Here is a 20175-nt window from a genome sequence, read left to right as displayed (position 1 = left end):
CCACTGCGCCTGTACCCTGCTTGTTTCTTGATGTAACGGGTTGAAGAGTGTCCCCCAAAATTCATTTGGGATGGGTCCTAAATTCAGTGACTGCCATTTATATGAGACTACTAGAGGATACTCAGAGACACAGCAAGAGATATGAAGATGGCGACACAGATGGGAGGGCACATCTACAAGCCAAGGAATGCCAGAAGCTGCCGGCGACCACCAGAAGCCAGAAACCAGGAGAGAAGCCTGGGGCATATTCTCCCTCAGAACCTCCACGAGGGGCCAGGCACAGTGGCTCATGCCTGTAATCCCAGCACTTTGGGAGGCCAAGGTGGGTGGATCACCTGAGGTCAGGAGTTCAAGACCAGCCTGACCAACATGGTGAAACCCTATTAAACCCTACTCTCTACTAAAAATACAAAAATTAGCTGGGCGTGGTGGCAGGCACCTGTAGTCCTAGCTACTCAGGAGGCTGAGTCAGGAGAAACACTTGAACCCAGGAGGCAGAGGTTGTAGTGAACCATAAGCCGAGATTGTGCCACTGTACTCCAGCCTGGGTGACAGAGCAAGACTCTGTCTCAAAAAAAAAAAAAAAAAAAAAACCTCCACAAGGAGTTAACGCTGCTGACACCTTGATTTTAGACTTCAGGCCTCAGAACTGCGACAGAACAAATTTCGATTGTGCCGGGCTCCCAAGTTTGTGGCAACTTGTTTGGCAGTAACCCTATGAGAGAAATGTACATCCTTCCTCCCAATGTTAATCTGCATGACTGGGGTGGGGCAAATTTCACCCATGGCCAATCCAAACCACTGCAATTGGTTCAGGGATGAACACATAACCCAAGTCAGGCCAATGACAGGGAGACCTGGGACTTCACTAGAACTTTTGGAAAAGTGGTACTTGGTTGTTGGAGGTGGCCAAGCTGGAGCTGTGGAATATCATCTTACTGCCAGGGGGAGCAGCTGAGCTGGACAGGAAGCTGTCACAGAGGAGGGAAATGAAGCGATTTCTTGTTTTGGACCCCTACATCCAGCTATACCTGAAGCCAGAAATCTATGGATACTGGTCCCAAGAGCCAATCAATTCTCTTGTTGCTTAAACACTTTGAATTGGAGCTGAATTTGTTTATTTTCAGACAGAGTCCTGCTCTGTCACCCAGGCTGGAGTGCAGTGGTGCAATCTCTGCTCACTGCAAACTCCACCTCCCAGGTTCAAGCGATTCTCCTTCCTCAGCCTCCCAAGTAGCTGGGATTACAAGCACTGACACCATGCCAGGCTAATTTTTATATTTTTAGTAGAGATGGGGTTTCACCATGTTGGCCAGGCTGGTCTTGAACTCCTGACCTCAAGTGATCCACCCGCCTTGGCCTCCCAAAGTGCTGGGATTACAGGCATGAGCCGCCATATCTGGCCTGGAGCTGAATTTTTTATTCTTTGTATTCGAGAGTCATAACCAATTTCTCTCTCTCAGCTCCCGTCTCTCCATCTTTAGGGGAGAGTAAGACTTGCCCTTAGCTATCAAATGAGGGATGGAAGTGGAAGGATTTTGAAAGGGCTATTTGCCACCCAAATGAGGATTTGGGTTAATTCCAGGGCTCGGCTGACTCTGAGAATCCCTAATTTCCTCTTGGTTAAGTAACCATTCGCCTTGAGTGTTCCACTGTACATGCAGTTGTGGTGAGTAGGTGTACAGGTTCTTAGGACTAGAAGAGTCCTCAAGTTCAGGCCTGGCGCCCCCCATTTTATAGAGAAGGTCACAGGCTCACAGTATTTTGGTGATGTGGCCAAGGTCACCCAGTGAATGAGGACGAATCAACATGAAAACAAGGCAACTGTCCTTTAAAGATGAAGCCAGGCTGGGTGTGGTGGCTCATGCCTGTGATCCCAACACTTCGGGAGGTTGAGGCAGAGGATTGCCTGAGCCCAGGAGTTTGAGACCAGCCTGGACAACATGGTGAAACCCTGTCTCTACCAAAAACAAACAAAAATTAGCCAGGCATGGTGGCATGTGCATGTAGTCCCAGCTACTCGGGAGGCTGAGGTGGGAGGATTGCTTGAGCCCAGGAGGCAGAGGTTGCAGTGAGCTGAGTTCGTGCCACTGTATTCCAGCCTGGGTGACAAAGCCAGACCCAGTCTATATATACATGTGTGTGTATAAATAAGCCAAACTCACGTGTGCACTCCTGTTACTCCCTTCAGCCAGGCCACGTATTACAAGGAGAAGAACCAAGGGTTAGGGACAGGGTGGGCGAGGCAGGAGGAGGGTGGATGTGGTTGCAAAAGGGCAACACGAAGCTTCCAGAAAAGGAGGGATGTGTCCTGTCCTCCCATTCCCTGCAGCCTCATCTTAAGGACACAGATCTTTGCGTGGACCCCAGACGTTTTGCACATTGTTCCAGGGGGACAGGGTGACCCAGGGAGGGGTGGGGCAAAGGAGCCCTGAGCACCCCTCGGAGGAGCTGGGAGGAGGGGGATGAGGACGGCAGGTGAGGCGTACCTTGGAGACAGCCGAGGAGCCCGAAGATCCCGCCACGCAGGGCTGCCTGCGTCTGCTGCCCACCCACTGCGGGGTCGTCAGCCCACAGGCTCAGCCAGTAGCCCCGGCAGAAGGAGGCCACTTGCTGGCAGAGGAAGAGGAAGAGTGCGTAGAGGCAGAGGGGGGTGCCCACGGCACGCAGGTAGGCCAGGTGCACTGTGGCCTTCACCTGTAGCACATGAGGGAGAGGGAGGCAGAGAGAGCCCCCGGCGGGAAGGGTGAGTTGAGGCAAGGCCAGGCGAGGCTCCCAGAAAACATGCCTGTAGGCAGATGGAACCACCATGCAGACCTCACCGGTTCTCCCGCTGTGCCTCCCACCAGAAGCACTATCTCCCCGATAGGCCCCAGCCAGCCTTAGAACCCCCATCTCCTACACAATCCCCAGAGAAGTAGTATTAATATTTTTTCTTTTCTTTTTTTTTTTTTTTTTGAGGACAGGGTCTTGCTTTGTCACCCACGTCACCCAGGCTGCAGTACACTGGCATGATCATGGCTCACTGCAGCCTTGAACTCCTAGGCTCAAGTAATCCCCCCGCCTCAGCCTCCCGAGTAGTCAGGACTATCGGTTTGTAGCACCATGTTTTGTTAATTTTCATAGTTTTAAAGAGATGGAGTCTTGCTATGTTTCCCAGGCTGGTCTCAGACTCCTGGCCTCAAGCAATCCTCCCTCCTTGGCCTCCCAAAGTGCTTGGATTACAGGTGTGAGCCACCACACCCAGCTAGAAGGGTTTTCTTCAACACCCACCATGGGTCAGGCATGTGTCTCTGCTCATAATAACCTCCATTTCACAGATAAGGAAACTGAGGCACAGAGAGGTTCAGCCACTGGCTTAAGGTCCTTCCTGCTCCTACAAATCTGAAGTTCTCTGCACAGCTGCAGCCAGACAGGACTGTTGAAAACATTAATCTAATTATATCTTGTCGCTGGCCTGTCCATGGCTATCTCTTGCTCTTAGAAGAAATCCCAGCCAGGTGAGGTGGCTCATACCTGTAAGCACTTTGGGAGGCCAAGGCGGGTGTGTCACCTGAGCTCAGGGGTTTGAGACCAGCCTGGACCAACGTGGTGAAACCCCGTCTCTACTAAACATACAAAAATTAGCCAGATGTGGTGGTGGGCACCTGTAGTCCCAGCTACTTGGGAAGCTGCAGGAGAATCACTTGAACCTGGGAGACAGAGGTTGCAGTGAGCCGAGATTGCGCCATTACACTCCTGCCTGGGCGACAGGAGTGAAACCCTGTCTCAAAAAAAAAAAAAAAAAAAAAGAAGAAAAAAAAAGAAATTCCAAGCTTCTTATCTCGCCCCCACTCACTGCCTGCCAGCCTCATGGGACCCCTTTCTCTGGCACCCTAAGGTACTTCCCACCTCAGAGCCATTGCACCTGCTGCTCTCTCTGCCTGGAGCGCTCTTTCTCCTGCCCTTTGTATGACTGGTTCCTTCACACATTCTTTGGGGAAGCTCAAATGTCACTTTTCAGAGCATCCTATCCATACCAACGATGGTATGGTTTCTCAGTGGTCTCTATTTCATCATTCTTTTAAGAGGCAGGGTCTCACTCTGTCACCCAGGCTGGCTTGCAGTGACATGATCATAGCTCACTGCAGCCTCGAACTCCTGGCCTCAAGCAATCCTCCTGCCTCAGCCTCTGAAAGTGTTGGGATTACAGCCATGAGCCACTGCGCCTGATCATTCTTATTTTCTTTATAGCACTTATTGTTATTGGATATAGCTTACTTATTAGCATAATTATTTACTCTCCATCTATCCTCACTAGTACCTAATCTCTACCAGACTTAGCCTGGCACATAGTGGGTATTGTGTACATGTTTGCTGGATGGATGAGCGGGTAGGTGGGTGAATAAATGAGTGGGTGGGTAGGTAGGTAGGTGTGTGGATGAATGAGTGGATGATGGATGGAAAGATCAATGAATGGATGAGCAGCTGAACAGACAGATGCATAGGTGAGGGAATGGTTAGATGTACTGTTAGGTGGGATAGATGGATGGGTAAGTGAATGGGATGGATAAATGAGTAGGTGGGTGAATGGATGGGATGGACAGATAAATGAGTGGGTGGGATGGATGGATAAATGAGTGGGAGGGATGGATAAATGAGTTGGTGGGAGAGATGGATAAATGAGTAGGTGGGATGGATAAATGAGTGGGTAGGATGGATAAATGAGTGGGTGGGATGGATAAATGAGTGGGTGGGATGGATAAATGAGTGGCTGGGATGGATAAATGAGTGGGTAGGATGGATAAATAAGTGGGTGGAATGGATAGATGAGGGGGTGGAATGGATAAATGAGTTGGTGGGAGGGATGGATAAATGAATTGGTGGGAGGGATGGATAAATGAGTTGGTGGGAGGGATGGATAAATGAGTAGGTGGGAGGGATGGATAAATGAGGGGGTGGGATGGATAAATGAGTTGGTGGGAGGGATAGATAAATGAGTTGGTGGGAGGGATGGATAAATGAGTTGGTGGGTGGGATGGATAAATGAGTGGGTAGGATGGATAAATGAGTGGGTAGGATGGATAAATGAGGGGGTGGGATGGATAAATGAGTGAGCGGGATGGATAAATGAGTGGGTGGGATGGATGGATAAATGAGTCGGTGGGATGGATAAATGAGTGGGATGGATGGATAAATGAGTGGGTGGAATGGATAAATGAGTGGGTGGAATGGATAAATGAGTGGGCGGGATGGATAAATGAGTGGGTGGGATGGATAAATGGGGTGGGATGGATGGATAAATGAGTGGGATAGATGGATAAATGAGTGGGTAGGATGGATAAATGAGGGGGTGGAATGGATAAATGAGGGGGTGGGATGGATAAATGAGTGGGTAGGATGGATAAATGAGGGGGTGGAATGGATAAATGAGGGGGTGTGATGGATAAATGAGTGGGTGGGATGGATAAATGAGTGGGTGGGATGGATAAATGAGTGGGTGGGATGGATAAATGAGGGGGTGGGATAGATGGATAAATGAGGGGGTGGGATAGATGGATAAATGAGGGGGTGGGATGGATGGATAAATGAGTCGGTTGGATGGATAAATGAGTGGGTGGGATGGATGGATAAATGAGTGGGTGGGATGGATGAGTGGGTGGAATGGATAAATGAGTGGGCGGGATGGATAAATGAGGGGGTGGGATGGATGGATAAATGAGGAGGTGGGATGGATGGATAAATGAGTGGGTGGGATGGATAAATGAGTGGGTGGGATGGATAAATGAGGGGGTGGGATAAATGGGTGGGTGGGATGGATAAATCAGTGGGTAGGTGAATGGATGGGATGGATAAATGAGTGGGTGGGATGGATAGGTGGGTGGGTGGATGAGCATCTAGGTGGATGATGGAATGGGTAAGTAGGTGGGTGGAGATACATAGCAGTATAGAAGAGGAGAAACAGTGTAAGCTTCAGACTCAGACTGGCCTAGATTTGAGTCCCAGGTTGTGTCCCAGGCTAGCTATGAAAACGCAGACAAGTCTCTTAACTCTTTTAAGACTTCAGTTTCTTGGCTGGTCACAGTGGCCCACACCTGTAATCCCAGAACTTTGGGAAGCAGAGGCCAGAGGACCACTTGAGCCCAGGAGTTTGAGACCAACCTGGGCAACATAGCAAAACCCCATCTCTACTAAAAATACAAACATTAGCTGGGCATGGTGGCATACGCCTGTAGTCCCAGCTACTTGAGAGACTGAGGTAGGAGGATTGCTTGAGCCCAGGAGGTCGAGGCTGCAGTGAGCTATGATTACATCACTGCAGTTCAGCCTGGGTGAGTGAGCGAGCCACTTTCTCAAAAGCAAAATAAAATAAAATTTAAAAGACTTCAGTTTCTTTATGTCTGAAATAGAGCTATCATATCTATTTTTTAGGGTGGTTGTGGGGATTAAGAAAATGAAGGTCTAGAATGCTACTGGCACATAGTAAGTACTCAAGAAAGGTGAGTATCACCACCAAGTGCTACATTTGGTGGGAGGGCTTGGGCCCCTGGAGGCGGCAGCAGTGGGGGGGGAGGGGTGGGTGAAGCTGGTGGTTACCCTGCCGTATTGCATACTGTCCTTTCCTGTTGGCCATCCTGCCCTGTCAGGGTCATCTAGAGGAACCTCTGACTGAGCTTCTGAAGTGGTACGGTCCTTCTCAGGGACTGACTTGATGGACCTGTCATTTAGAGGAAATGAAGACAAAGTCAGAGTCTCTCCCAACGGTGGGGTGTATGTGCCCAACTCTCAGGCCCACTGACAGCCACTGAGCTCTGGGTACACTCTGTACTCATTCATTCATTCATTCATTCATTCATCTAACAGAATACTGAGCAGATATCACAGTTCCCTTCTTGCTGTGTGGTACCCAGCTAAATGCCATCTATTACCCCAGGGTCAAGCAAGCCCATTCTTCTGATGCCATTTCACAGGATGAACTTAACTTGCCCACCATTGGAACTCTGTTCCCAGAATTTTTTTTTTTTTTTTGAGACGGGGTCTTGCCGCATTGCCCAGGTGGGTCTCAAACTCCTGAGCTCAAGCAATCCGCCTGCCTCAGCCTCCCAAAGTGCTGGGATTACAGGCATGAGCCGCCACGCCCAGCCTGTTCTCAGAATTTTTATTTTGGCTTAAGCTTTGGTGCAATTGTTTTGCTCCTACTGTTTACCATCAGATTTGTCAGTCCAACTGGCAGAATATAAATTATGCACAATTCAGATGCTAAAGACTTTTTGAATGTTTTATCTGTGGATGAGTGGGCTGACTTAACCTTTGTGCCTCAGTGTCCTCAGCTGTAAAAATAGGAATATTATCTATCTATCCATCCATCCATTTATCCATTCATCTACATACCTGTATATCTACATATACATGTCTACCTACCTTCTATTAAATTAAGGTTAGCCCAAAGCTGCCTCCTTACATATTTTAAGTTTGGCCTAAAGCTTTTCCCGTACATAGCGAACTGTAACCTAATTGGACTCAAACAGACTGCAACCTACTCCTGTGTCAATCACTGAGTTTCAGCCAATCAAAGGCAGCCAACTGTTCAAACCATGTTCAAATAAAGCAAACGCTGAGCTGTAACCAATCCAGCTATTTCTGTACCTCACTTCTGTTTTCTGTCCTTCACCTTCCTTTTTCTGTCTATTAATCTTTGACCTCGTGGCTGTACCAGAGCCTCTCTGGATGTATTCTGGTTCAGGGACTACCCGATGTGCGGATCATTCTTTGCTTAGTTAAGCTCTGTTAGTCAGGTGCAGTGGCTCATGCCTGTAATCCCAGCACTTTGGGAGGCTGAGGCAGGCGGAACACCTGAGGTCAGAAGTTTGAGACCATCCTGGACAACATGGCAAAACCCTGTCTCTACTAAAAATACAAAAATTAGCCGGGCCTGGTCGCATGTGCCTGTAGTCCCAGCTACTCAAGAGACTGAGGCATGAGAATCGCTTGAACCTGGGAGACGGGGATTGCAGTGAGCCGAGATTGTGCCATTGCACTCCAGCCTGGGTGACACAGCAAGATTCTGTCTCAAAACCGCCCCCCCAAAAAAACAAAAAACCTCAGACACATTAAATTTGCTAGAGGTTAATTTGGCACAATCTCGGCTCACTGCAATCTCCTCCTCCGAGGTTCAAGCGATTCTCGTGCCTCTGCCTCCTGAGTAGCTGGGACTACAGGCACACGCCACCACGCTAGCTTTTTTAAAAAATGTATTTATTTTTTGTTTTTTATTTTATTTATTTATTTTATTTTTAGTAGAGACGGGTTCACCATGTTGGCCAGGCTGGTCTTGAACTCCTGACCTCAAGTGATCCACCCACTTCAGCTTCCCAAAGTGCTGGGATTACAGGCGTGAGCCAACGTGCCCAGCCTTAATGTGTCTACTGGTTTTCTTTTAGCATGACTACCTATCCATCTGATCTTACTTCAGATTCTTGTGCACTGTGAAGGTAGTGGGGTTTCTCAGTGTGTGTGTGATTGAGAAGTGCCCTTAGGGTGGCTAGCTGGGATGGGGATCAGCCCCAGTGGCCCCCGGGGACTGAGGCCCCTCAAGATTGCTGTCGCCTCCCCACCCTTGTATAGCGGGCACTTAAGCTCAGGCCACAGGTACCAGTGGCCTGTTGTTCTGCTTCCCAAGACCCCTCTCATTAAGGGGGAGAGTGTCAGGCAAGCAGGTCCTTCTGCTGCAGACAGCCCCACAGTGAGCCCAGCTGTGTCCCAGTTGGAGGGAACCGAGAGAAAGGGGGACCGGAGGCCTCCTCCTGCTCCCTTGCCCACGTGTTCTGGCCAGCATCAAGTGATGCTGTGCATACAGACCGAAGCCCTGTGCACAGCCAGCCTGTCAAAACATAAGTGGCCGGGCCTGGCATGGTGGTTTACAGCTATAGGAAGGAACCAGTCCTGCCCTATTGCAGCATTGGGACAACTCCAGCAAGCTGGCCTCGGCCCACTTGAAGACATCCATCACATTGGAAGGCATATTGTTCATTCCATGAACTGGCCCTATGGGGACCTCATCATCTTGGGCAACTGGACCAATTTTGGTAAATTATCCCTCAGCAGGGCACCATGGAGGGACTTCAGCAGGTTCTCTATCCATAATGGTTTTGGTTGCCCCCCTAACTGCCCGAGATGCGGGTGGTCCCTTCAGCTACTTCAGCTTCAGCCTGTGCCCTTCTGAGTGTGGCACCATGGTGGACTCACCTCTCGGGTCTAAGCTCGGGCCTCCTGCCTGCAGAGGAGCCTCTGGAGTCCTTGGTGCTGGTCCCAGGTTCTGTTTCTGCAAGGTCAAGAGAGTCCTGTCACACAACACGGCCCAGATACCCACTTTGACACCCACTGACTATGTGGCCTTAACTGCTCTGACCATCCATTTCCCCTGATCTGGCTCCTGCCACCTCTTCAGCAACCTCTCTCAACACCCCACTCTGAGTTCTTCCAGGAACATCCTTCAGGCATTCACTCACTCATTCATTTCTTCAATCAGTGAATGTAACTGAGCACCTGCTATGAACTTGAGGTTGGAAAAACAGCATTTAACACTGTACAAAGTGAAGTTACCTCTCTCTCCCCCAACAGCCTTGCTCAAGCAGTTCCTTGTGTCTGGAATGCTCTTTTCTGGCTAACTCTCACCTACCCTCAGGTACCATCTCCCCTAGGAAGGACACCTCCCCACCACTATCCCCCACGTGTGGCCAGTCACTGAAAGCAGATCTGTAGTAGTTTAACCACAGACCTGTAAGCAAGAAATAACTGCTACCGTAAGCTGCTGAGATTTGGGGGGCTATTTGTTACACAGCATCATCACAGCAAAAGCTGACCAATATAAACAGGCAAGTTCTATCTTCAAGCTTCAGGACTGTGACACTGTGAATCAACACTTAAGGTTTTTACCAGGGTGGGCCAGTGCTAAGCAGATGTTCTCAGAAGAAGCAAAGCCTGAGATTGAGGGAGACCTGGATGTGAATCCTTGCTTTGTCATGAAGGGATAGTATAGAGTGTAGCGATTAAAAAACACATTCTCTGGAATCAAGTTGCTTGGGTTCAAATCCCAGTGCTGCCACTTATAAGCCGTGTAACCTGGGACTAGTTCCTTAACTTCTGGGCCTCAGTTTCCTCATCTGTGAAATGGAAATGATTCTAGTACCAGCCTCACAGGGGCATTACGTTGATTAAATGAGCTAACGTATGTGATGTGCTGTTAGTTGCTACTTTTCAGTCATTGTGGGTGAGCTTGGCTTGGCAACATTACTTCCAGAACCTTGTCATGGATCCAACACACTCTGTGTTCTTTGGATTATTAGAAACCCTAGCTAGCATGGTGTAGCTTTCTAGGCATCGAAGTCCTTCTTGGGCTGTCTCTAAAGCAACCGCAAGCATAGACTCTGGAGCTGGACACACTGAAGTTCTAATCTTGTGACCTTGGGCAAGTGATTTAACTCTCTTTGCCTCAGTTTGCTCATCTGTAAAATGGCAGCAATAACTTCACATGCCTCTGGGGGTACTGTGAGAATCAAATGAAATAGTATATTTTTTACAGAAGCACTTAGCACAGCCCCTGGCTCATAGATGGTGTTACTGGCTCTTCTGGGAGAGAGGTGACCTATTGGGAGAGCTGTCTACTTCCAGGCCTAGGCTGCAGGGAGGGTGTGACCAGAGCACTCCATTCATGCCAGTAGGACCCTTTGAGCCTTTTCCCCCAAGGATGGCAGGAGCCAGGCATGGAGAATCAGCAAAGCCCACCTAGTACCTCCTTCTCCTGTATTTCCTGGCTGTCTGGCTTGATCCAGAAGACCCATGAGGGCCCCCTTCCTCTGTAGAAGCTCCTGGTAGGAACCCATCTCTGCGATGGCCCCATTTGCCAGCACTATGATCCAATCAGCCTGGGGCAGGATGTGGAGTGCGTGGGTCACGAGAATCCGTGTCTGGGCAGGGAAGGGGTAGAAGTTACACACATGTGGCCGGGTACAGTGGCTCATGCCTGTAATCCCAACACTTTGGGAAGCCAAAGCATGTGGATCACTTGAGGCCAGGAGTTCAAGACAGCCTGGCTGACATGACTAAGCCCTGTCTCTACTAAAATGACAAAAATTAGCTAGGTAAGGTGGTGCACACCTGTAGTCTCAGCTACTTTGGAGGCTAAGGCAAGAGAATCACTTGAACCTGAGAGGCAGAGCTTGCAGTAAGGTGAGATTGGACCACTGCACTCCATCCTGGGTGACAGAGCAAGCCTCTGTCAAGAAAGGAAAGAAAGAAAGAAAAGAAAAGAAAGAAGAAAAGAAAAGGAAGGAAGGAAGGAGACAGAGAGAAAGAAAAAGAAAGAAAATAGTTAAGGCTGGGCGCGGTGGCTCACACCTGTAATCCCAGCACTTTGGGAGGCTGAGGCGGGCGGATCAAGAGGTCAGGGGATCGAGACCATCCTAGCTAATGCGGTGAAACCCCATCTCTACTAAAAATACAAAAAATGAGCCGGGCATGGTGGTGGGCGCCTGTAGTCCCAGCTACTCGGGAGGCTGAGGCAGGAGAATGGCGTGAACCCGGGAGGCAGAGCTTGCAGTGAGCGGAGATCGCGCTACTGCAGTCCAGACTGGGAGACAGAGCAAGATTCCATCTCAAAAAAAAAAAAAAAAAGTTACACACATGTGCTTGGCCAGCCTCCTGAGCTGGGGGTTGGGGTGGGGGTATTGTCCCTGGACTCAGAGTGGGGACGGCTCCCCTTCTTGTGCTCCTGCCACCTTTCTTGTAAACAGCATGTCCAAGTAGAGAAACAGAGGGGACTCCTTTAGCCTGTGTCTCAAAACAAGAAGACAGGGAGTCCATCTGACCCTGGCCAATCATTCAAGGCAAAGCTGTAGTAGTTAAATCACAGATCCACAAGCAAGAAACACCTGCTATTGTAAGCTGCTGGGATCTGGGGGTTGTTTGTTGCATAGCATTGTCACAGCAAAAGCTGACCAATACAAAGAGGAAGATTGGACTCCAGTGGAAGGGGGAGGTGAGATAAACTTGGGTTAGGACTGGATGCTAAGGGCTTCCTCTGCCTTTGCCCTGTACCCTCTGACACATGTTCCCAAACTTACTGTTCCCTGGAGTAGCCCACCAGGCCCAATGACCTGGTTGAAGACATGCTGGCCGACATGGGCATCCAGGGCCGCCAGGGGGTCATCCAGCAGGTACACAGCTGCCTTTCTGTATACAGCCCGGGCCAGGCTCAGCCGCTGCTTCTGGCCTCCGGAGAGATTCATGCCCTGTGGCCACAAAAGGAACAGTGGCCCGAGTCAGCATCTATAGGGTGAAACTGGGGTGCCCAGGCTGGGGCAGATCAGGGCACACCTGCCCATCAGGGTGAGGTACAGCTCAACATGCCTATTCCCTGGGGACAGGCCCAGCTTCAAAGGCACTTGCTCTTAAGACAACAATGCCTCCACCCTTACCGGACCTCACTTCTCCCCTTCCCAGGCATGCTTCCTGGAGGAGTTACCTACACTTCCAATCCACTCTGTCTCCTCCTGCTCACTCTCGGTATCCCTTTGAGTCCAAATTCTGTTTCCCTTTCTCCACTGAGACCACCATCCGTTTCCCTATTCCCTCATCCAGTGGGAGCTTTTCAGTCCTACTTTTTTATTTTAAATTTTAATTGTTTTATTTTAGTTTGTATTGATATGTAATAGTTGTAACTATTTGCGGGGCACAAGTGGTATTTGGATACCTGTAGGGCAGTGGTCCCCAGCCTTTTTGGCACCAGGGACCGGTTTTGTAGAAGACAATTTTTCCATGGACCTGGGGGCAGGCGGATGGTCTGGGGGATGGTTTCAGGATGATTCAAGCACATTACGTTTGTTGTGCACTTTACTTCTATTATTATTATTATTGAGATGGAGTTTTGCTCTTGTCACCCAGGCTGGAGTGCAATGGCATGACCTTGACTCACTGCAACCTCTGCCTCCTGGGTTCAAGCAATTCTGCTGCCTCAGCCTCCTAAGTAGCTGGAATTACAGGCGCCCACTACCATGCCTGGCTAGTTTCTGTATTTTTAGTAGAGACAGGGTTTCACCATGTTGGCCAGGCTGGTCTCGAACTCCTGACCTCAGGTGATCCACCCGTCTCGGCCTCCCAAAGTCCTGGGATTACAGGCGTGAGCCACTGCGCCCAGCCTACTTGTATTATTATTACATTGTAATATATAATGACTCACCATCAAGCAGTATCAGTGGGAGCCCTGAGCTTGTTTTCCTGAAACTAGATAGTCCCTTCTGGGGGTGATGGGAGGCAGTGACAGATCATCAGGCATTAGATTCTCATAAGAAGCTCGCAGTCTAGATCCCTCACATATGCAGTTTACAGTAGGGTTTGTGCTCCTATGAGAATCTATGCTGCCACTGATCTGACAGGAGGCAGAGCTTAGGCAGTGATGTGAACAATAAGGAGTGGCTGTAAATACAGATGAAACCTCACTCGCCTGCCCTCTGCCCACCTCCTGCTGTGCTGCCTGCCCAGTTCCTAACAGGCCATAGACTGATGCTGATCCATGGCCAGGGGGGTTGGGGACCCCTGCTGTAGACAATATGTAATGATCAAATCAGGGTAACTGAGAGAGTCATCACCTCAAATATTTATCTTTTATATTGGGAACACAACAATCCTCTTATAGCTATCTTGAAATATACAGATAAATGATCATTAACTATAATTTCCCTTGTGTACTATTGATTACTATAACTTATTCCTTCTATCTAGGCCTTCTTGTCTTTCATTCATTCTTTTTTAAATTATTTTTGTTTTTGAGATGGAGTTCCACTCTGTCACCGAGGCTGGAGTGCAATGGCTTGATCTCGGCTCACTGCAACCTCTGCCTACTGGGTTCAAGTGATTCTCCCGCCTCAGCCTCCCAAGTAGCTGGGATTATAGGTGTGCCACCATGCCTGGCTAATTTTTGTATTTTTAGTAGAGATAGGGTTTCACCATGTTGGCCAGGCTGGTCTCAAATTCCTGGCCTGAAGCAATCCTCCCGCCTTGGCTTCCCAAAGTGCTGGGATTACAGGCATGAGCCACCGTACCCAGCCATTCATTCATTCTTACATTCAGTCATCCCACTAATAACTACTGCCTCGTTATCATAAACCAGGCATGGTTCCAGGCTCTGGGGAAACAGCAATGAGCAAAACAAAGTTGCTGCTCTCTTAATGGATCCATTATTCTAATGAAGGGGACAGAGACAGGCAATCCATAAACAAGTAACACAGACAGCACATCAGGTGGAAAGTGCTATGAAGAATAAATACTAAAGCAGGGGGAGCCAGGTGCGGTGGTTCACGCCTGTAATCCCAGCACTTTGGGAGGCCGAGGTGGGTGGATCACTTGAGGTTAGCAGTTCGAGACCAGCCTGGCCAGCATGGTGAAACCCCATCTGTACTAAAAGTACAAAAAAAATTAGCCAGGTGTGGTGGCACATGCCTGTAATCCTAGACTCATGAGGCTGAGGTGGGAGGATTGCTTGAACTCAGGAGGTGGAGATTGCAGTGAGCTGAGATTGTGCCACTGCACTCCAGCCTGGGCAACAGAGCGAGACTCCGTCTCAGAAAAAAAAAAAAAGGGAAAAAGCAGGTGCAGGTGTAGGATGCACTAACATTAGCAGGGTGGCTGTGGTGGTAGATAAGGTGGTCAGGAAAGGCCTCTCTGTGAAGGTGATAGAAGTGAGGGATGAGCCCTGGGGACTCCTGGGGAGAGCTTTCCAGCAGACCAAACAGCAGGTGCAAAGGCCCTGGGGTCAGAGTGTGCTGTGGCGGATCAGGGAACATCACAGAGACTCAGGTGGCTGGAGTAAAGCTGGGAGATGATGATGGGAGATGGGGCTAATGGATACCAGAACCAGGTCACAGGGACCTTGCCAGGGATTGTCATGACTTGGGCTTTGACTCTGAGGTAAATGGGGAGATCACCTGAGGTCCGGAGTTCGAGACCAGCCTGGTCAACATGGTGAAACCCTGTCTGTACTAAAAATACAAAACTTAGCCTGGTGTGGCGGCATGCGCCTGTAATCCCAGCTACTCGAGGCTGAGGTGTGAGAATTGCTTGAACATGGGAGGTGGAGGTTGCAGTGAGCCGAGACTGCAGCACTGCACTCCAGCCTGTGCAACAGAGCAAGACTCTGTCTCCAAAACAAAACAAAAAACAAAACCACAAGTGGCGGGCTGGATTTGGCTTGGGGTCACAGTTTGCCAACCCCTGCCCAATCCATAGCTCCAGATGCATATATCCTGTTTCCTGGACATCTCTGTCCAGACCCTCTGGTGAGGCCCAGAGAGGGGAAGCAATTAGAGCAACATTACCCAGCAAGGCAGGGCAGAGTAAGACAGGAGTCTAGGTCTTCTACTCTCAGTTGTCAGAGAGCTCCTCGCTGCCAATCCCTGCCACAACTCCTTGCTTCTCTCTTTCTGTCTATTTCTATTTATCAATTAATGATTATGTATGGAGCACCTAGCATGTGTTTGACGCTGAGCTGAGCCCTTTTTCGCCCTTACTTCCCTGACCATTCCTCCCATTTCTCCATCATACTGCCCATGATGAGGCAGGGACCCAAATGACCCCCAACTGCAATGTCTCCCTGTCCCAAAAAGACCCCAAAACTCTCACCTGCTCCCCAATTGAAGTATGGACTCCCTCAGGGAAGCTGTCCACATCTGGCTGCAGGGCACAGGCCTCTAGGACTCTCTCCAGCCAGGGTGGGTCCAGCTCCTGCCCGAAGCACACATTCTCCACCACAGAGGTGTTCTGCACCCAGGCCTCCTGGGGCACGTAGGCCACAGCACCCTAAAACACAACTTACTTTGGTCACAGGAGGATGATGGGGACAGAGGTGGGATAGATTTTGAGGAGCAGTGGGAGCTGGACTCTCAGTGGTGGGTGGGAGGTGGAGAGAATGAGTGAAAGTGAGCTTGGCTGGGATGGGGAGAGTGGGAAGGCAGCGAGGAAGGGGGACTTTCAGGATGGGGACATCCTAGCAGACAGGCTGGGGGTGGCCTCACCTTGATGCTCACGAACCCTTCCACCTTTGACAGCTCCCCAAGGAGGGCGGACAGCAGGGAGGACTTCCCTGCCCCCACTGGACCGACAACAGCCAGCAGACAGCCCTGGGGCACGGTGAGGTTTATTCTGGACATGCAAGAGGAGAGACATGACCTTGGTTAGGGTTCAGCCCAACTCTGTGAGGAAGGATGAGCCGCAGACGGAGCTGGGCTTTCCTGCTCTGGGAGTCTCCAAGAGGACCTGTGGGGCCGTTCTTTTTCCCAGCCCTTGTCTAGCCATTTGAGCAACCATCCTGTGCACATCTGTGCGCGTGCACACGCACACAAAGCGTGCACGCATGCATGCACATTTGCACACTCATACAAGCATGCTAGCGTGCACAGCAACACAATGTGGGCACACATCCACACACACAAGTGTGTGCACATACCCAATCAGTCCATGCTCACACACACACATGTGTGCACACATGCACACCATGCACACACATGGCTGCATGTCAACCCACATGCACACACACACGGAGTTGACTATAGCCTGAGGGTTTCACCAGCCTGGCCTCCTGCCTTGGCTCTTGCGATAAATAGGCTCTTTCCTCCCTCCTTCCCCCTGCTCTTGGTCCCGCCCCACTCCTGTCTGTGTCCCGCAGCCCATCCTCCACCCAGTGACCAGAGGGATCTGTTAAAACCCAAGTCAGATCATGACGCTTCCCAGCTAAACCCGCCAGCACTCCCATTTCACTCAGGGTCAAAGCTAAAGTCCTGACGATCAGGAATGACGTCTCCCGCCTCCTTCCGCTCTGTGCCTCAGCTGCTCGGCCCTGGCCATGCTGACCTCCTTGCTGTTTCTTGAACACAATAGGTCAGTGGTTCTCACCTGGGGGTGACTGCATCCCCCAGGAGTCATTTGGCAAGATCTAGAGATATTTTTGGATGTCATAACCGGTAGGGGGTGCTGCTGGCATCTAGTGGGTAGAGACTGGGGGTCTGCTAAACATCCCACAATGTACACGCCAGCCCCCAACAAAGAAGTTTCAGCCCAAAATATCAACCGTGCTGAAGTTGAGAAACCCAGGTCCAGGCACTCTCCTGCCCCAGGACCTTTGCTGATGCCATTCCCACCGCCTAGAAGGTTCTTCTCCCAGGCCGGGTATGGTGGCTCATGCCTGTAATCCTAGTCCTTTGGGAACTGAGGCAGGTGGATCACTTGAGGTCAGGAGTTGGAGACCAGCCTGACCAACATGCTAAAACCCATCTCTACTAAAAATACAAAAATTAGCTGGGTGTGGTAGCATGTGCCTGTAATCCCAGCTACTCGGGAGGCTGAGGCAGGAGAATTGCTTGAACCTGGAAGGCGGAGGTTGCAGTGAGCCGAGATCATGCCATCGCACTCCAGCCTGTGAGACAGAGCAAGACTCCGTTTCAAAAAAAAAAAAAAAAGACAGCTCTTCTCCCAGACACTCCTTCCTTATGATCTCAGCTTGAATGCCAAGCCTTCCCTCGCTAGACATGCCATCGTACTCTGTCCCCTTGCTCTGGCTTTCTGTTTGGGCCTCACCTCTATCAGCATGTCACCCCAAGAGAGCAGGACCCTTGTCTGTTTCCTTCACCCTATCCCCAATACCTAGAACAGGGCGTGGCCCGTATCTAGTGCTCTATCGATGAAGTGAGTGAATGACAACCAATACAAATACTACCCAGGGCATACTCCTTCCCTTCTTAGGGAGTTTCAGGGCTGGCTGAGATTTTTGGACACAAAGACCAAGCGATAGAGTTGGGGGCTATAGGTGATCATGACCTCGGACTGATACAGGAGGCACAGAAGTGAGCACAGCTGATAGGGCTGAACCTTGGGGCTCCTCTCGGCCAGCCCTCCCTTGGCATCGTCTTGGCCAGCCTGGGAGCACAGGGGTGTCTCCCCCGATGGGGGAGTCTCAGATGCCCTGGTCCCCATCTGCAGGAGATACTGGTCTATGCTGTGCAGGTCCCCACCTTCAAGAGGTATAGATGCATCCTGGGAACCTCCCCAGCAGAGCCCCAGCCCAGCCTAACCCACCCTCCAGTCCCAGGCTAGAAACCTACACCACCTCTCAGGTGGGAGGTGGCAGGAGCCCCACGCATCTTCTCCCTAAAAACATGAGGCTGGTTACCACGGGTGTCGTTCTGTACCTGTGGAGGCAGGGAGGGCTTTCCTGGGACCAGGCGAAGGTGGCACTGTGTATGGTGATGCAATCCTTCCCAGCAGCTGCAGGGCACAAGAGGCCATTTACAGGAGACCCCTGACCTGGCCAGCCTCTGCATCTGAGAGGCCCCCAGGCACCATCCCCCGCCCCGCCAGGGGCAGAGGCTGGAGGAAGAAATCTCTCCCACTGAACAAATTGCCCTGCTACCCACTGGCTTGTGTGTGACCCTGCAGGGTTCTTTTTCTGTCCGTGTCCCATGGCTGTATAATCCAGGGGGAGGCAAACTGTGGCCCAGAGACCAAATCCTGCCTACTGCCTATTCTTATAAATAAAATTTTATTGGAACACAGCCACAACCATTCATTTCTATATTTCATGCTTTGAGCAGTTGTGACAGAGACTGTGTGGCCCACAAAACTAACATATGCACAATCTGGTCATTTATGGAAAAAGTTAGTGAATTTCTGATATAAATTATCATCAAATCCCAGCCTTCCCAGAGTGAAGGGGGTGTTATTAATTTCACTGTGGCCGGCACAGTGTCTTATGCCTGTAATCCCAGCACTTTGGGAAGCAGAAGTGGTAGGATCACTCGAGGTCAGGAGTTTGAGAACAGCCTGGCCAACACGGCAAAACCCTGTCTCTATGTAAAAATACAAAAATTAGCCAGGTGTGGTGGTGGGCGCCTGTAATCACAGCTACTTGAGAGGCTAAGGCAGGAGAATTGCTTGAACCCGGGAGGTGGAGGTTGCAGTGAGGAGAGATCGCGCCACTGCACTCCAGCCTGTGTGAAAGAGTGAGACTCTGTCTCAAAAAAAAAAAAAATAATAATAATAATTATTATTATTTCACTGTGATAACAAATGTAATTAGATTAGTGGTTCTTGATCCTTAACACATAGAATCGCCTGAAAGATTTTTTAAGAATCAAAGCTTTCATGGCTTAGCCCAGATCAATTAAATCCATCCTCACAATTAGCTGCTATGACGACTGACAGGCCCATTTTGGAGATGGGAACACGGAGGCTCACAGAGATTATCTACTTGTTAGGATCACCCAGCTAGTCAGTGCTGGGGCTGGGATTTGGACCTGGGCAGTTCAGTGCCACAGGCTAGGCTTCTTACCACTATGTGGGTGTTTTCCAGGTACACAGTTTGCCCAGGTTCTTCAGTGCAACAAGGGGGAGGGTGTCTTGGCCCGTGGCCTAACAGAAGGATGGGGTGGAGGGGGAAGCCCAGGTAACTTGAGCTTGGTAAGTCTCATCGTGCAATGGTGCTTGAAATGTTGCTGTTTTCTAGCTTGATCAAAATGCTGCCATGCTTATTACCTTGAACTTTCTGCATGAGGACAAGGACCTGGTCTGTTAGAGCAGGAGCCCTCAACCCCCAGGCCACAGACTGGTACCAGTTTGCAGCCTCTCAGGAACTGGGCCATACAGCAGGAGGTGAGCGCAGGGCAGGTAAGCAGAGTGTCGTCTGTGTTTACAGCCACTCCCCATCACTCCCATCACCGCCTGAGCTCCGCCTCCTGCCAAATCAGCAGCAGCAATAGATTCTCATAGGAGCACGAACACTTGTGAACTGTGCACGTGAGGAATCTGGGTTGCGTGTTCCTTGTGAGAATCTAATGCCTGATGATCTCTGTCTCCCATCACCCCCGTTGGGGTCATCTAGTTGCAGGAAAACAAGCTCAGGGCTCCCACTGATTCTACATTATGGTGAGTTGTATAATTATTTCATTATATAGTACAATGTAATAATAATAAAGGGCACAATAAATAGAATGTGTTTGAGTCATCCCAAAACCACGCACCTCACCCCGGTCCATGGGAAAACTGTCTTCCACAAAACCAGTCCCTGGTGCCAAAAAGCTTGGGGACCACTATGTTAGCGTGTTCCCTGTTGTACACCCAGGATGGTAGAAAGTGGGCGCTCAATGAGTGGTC

General features: G+C 50.1%; 1 protein-coding gene across 1 annotated transcript in view; it reads right to left on the bottom strand.

Moving 5' to 3' along the window:
• ABCC6 (ATP binding cassette subfamily C member 6) overlaps positions 1–20175 on the bottom strand; it is an 85009-nt gene that overhangs the window by 16887 nt on the left and 47947 nt on the right. The window contains exons 16-23 of the mRNA XM_055253382.2: positions 18216–18291; positions 16047–16173; positions 15655–15831; positions 12102–12269; positions 10772–10946; positions 9226–9301; positions 6577–6697; positions 2490–2697 (exon numbers count right to left, since the gene is read on the bottom strand). Of these exons, the coding sequence (XP_055109357.2) occupies positions 2490–2697; positions 6577–6697; positions 9226–9301; positions 10772–10946; positions 12102–12269; positions 15655–15831; positions 16047–16173; positions 18216–18291 (1128 nt within the window). The remainder of the gene's footprint in view (positions 1–2489; positions 2698–6576; positions 6698–9225; positions 9302–10771; positions 10947–12101; positions 12270–15654; positions 15832–16046; positions 16174–18215; positions 18292–20175) is intronic.

The sequence above is a fragment of the Symphalangus syndactylus genome, chromosome 18 (assembly GCF_028878055.3).
Source record: "Symphalangus syndactylus isolate Jambi chromosome 18, NHGRI_mSymSyn1-v2.1_pri, whole genome shotgun sequence".
In the NCBI taxonomy this organism is placed as follows: domain Eukaryota; kingdom Metazoa; phylum Chordata; class Mammalia; order Primates; family Hylobatidae; genus Symphalangus; species Symphalangus syndactylus.
The sequence above is the reverse complement of the archived record's forward strand: the minus strand, read 5'-3'. Positions and strand labels throughout refer to the sequence as shown.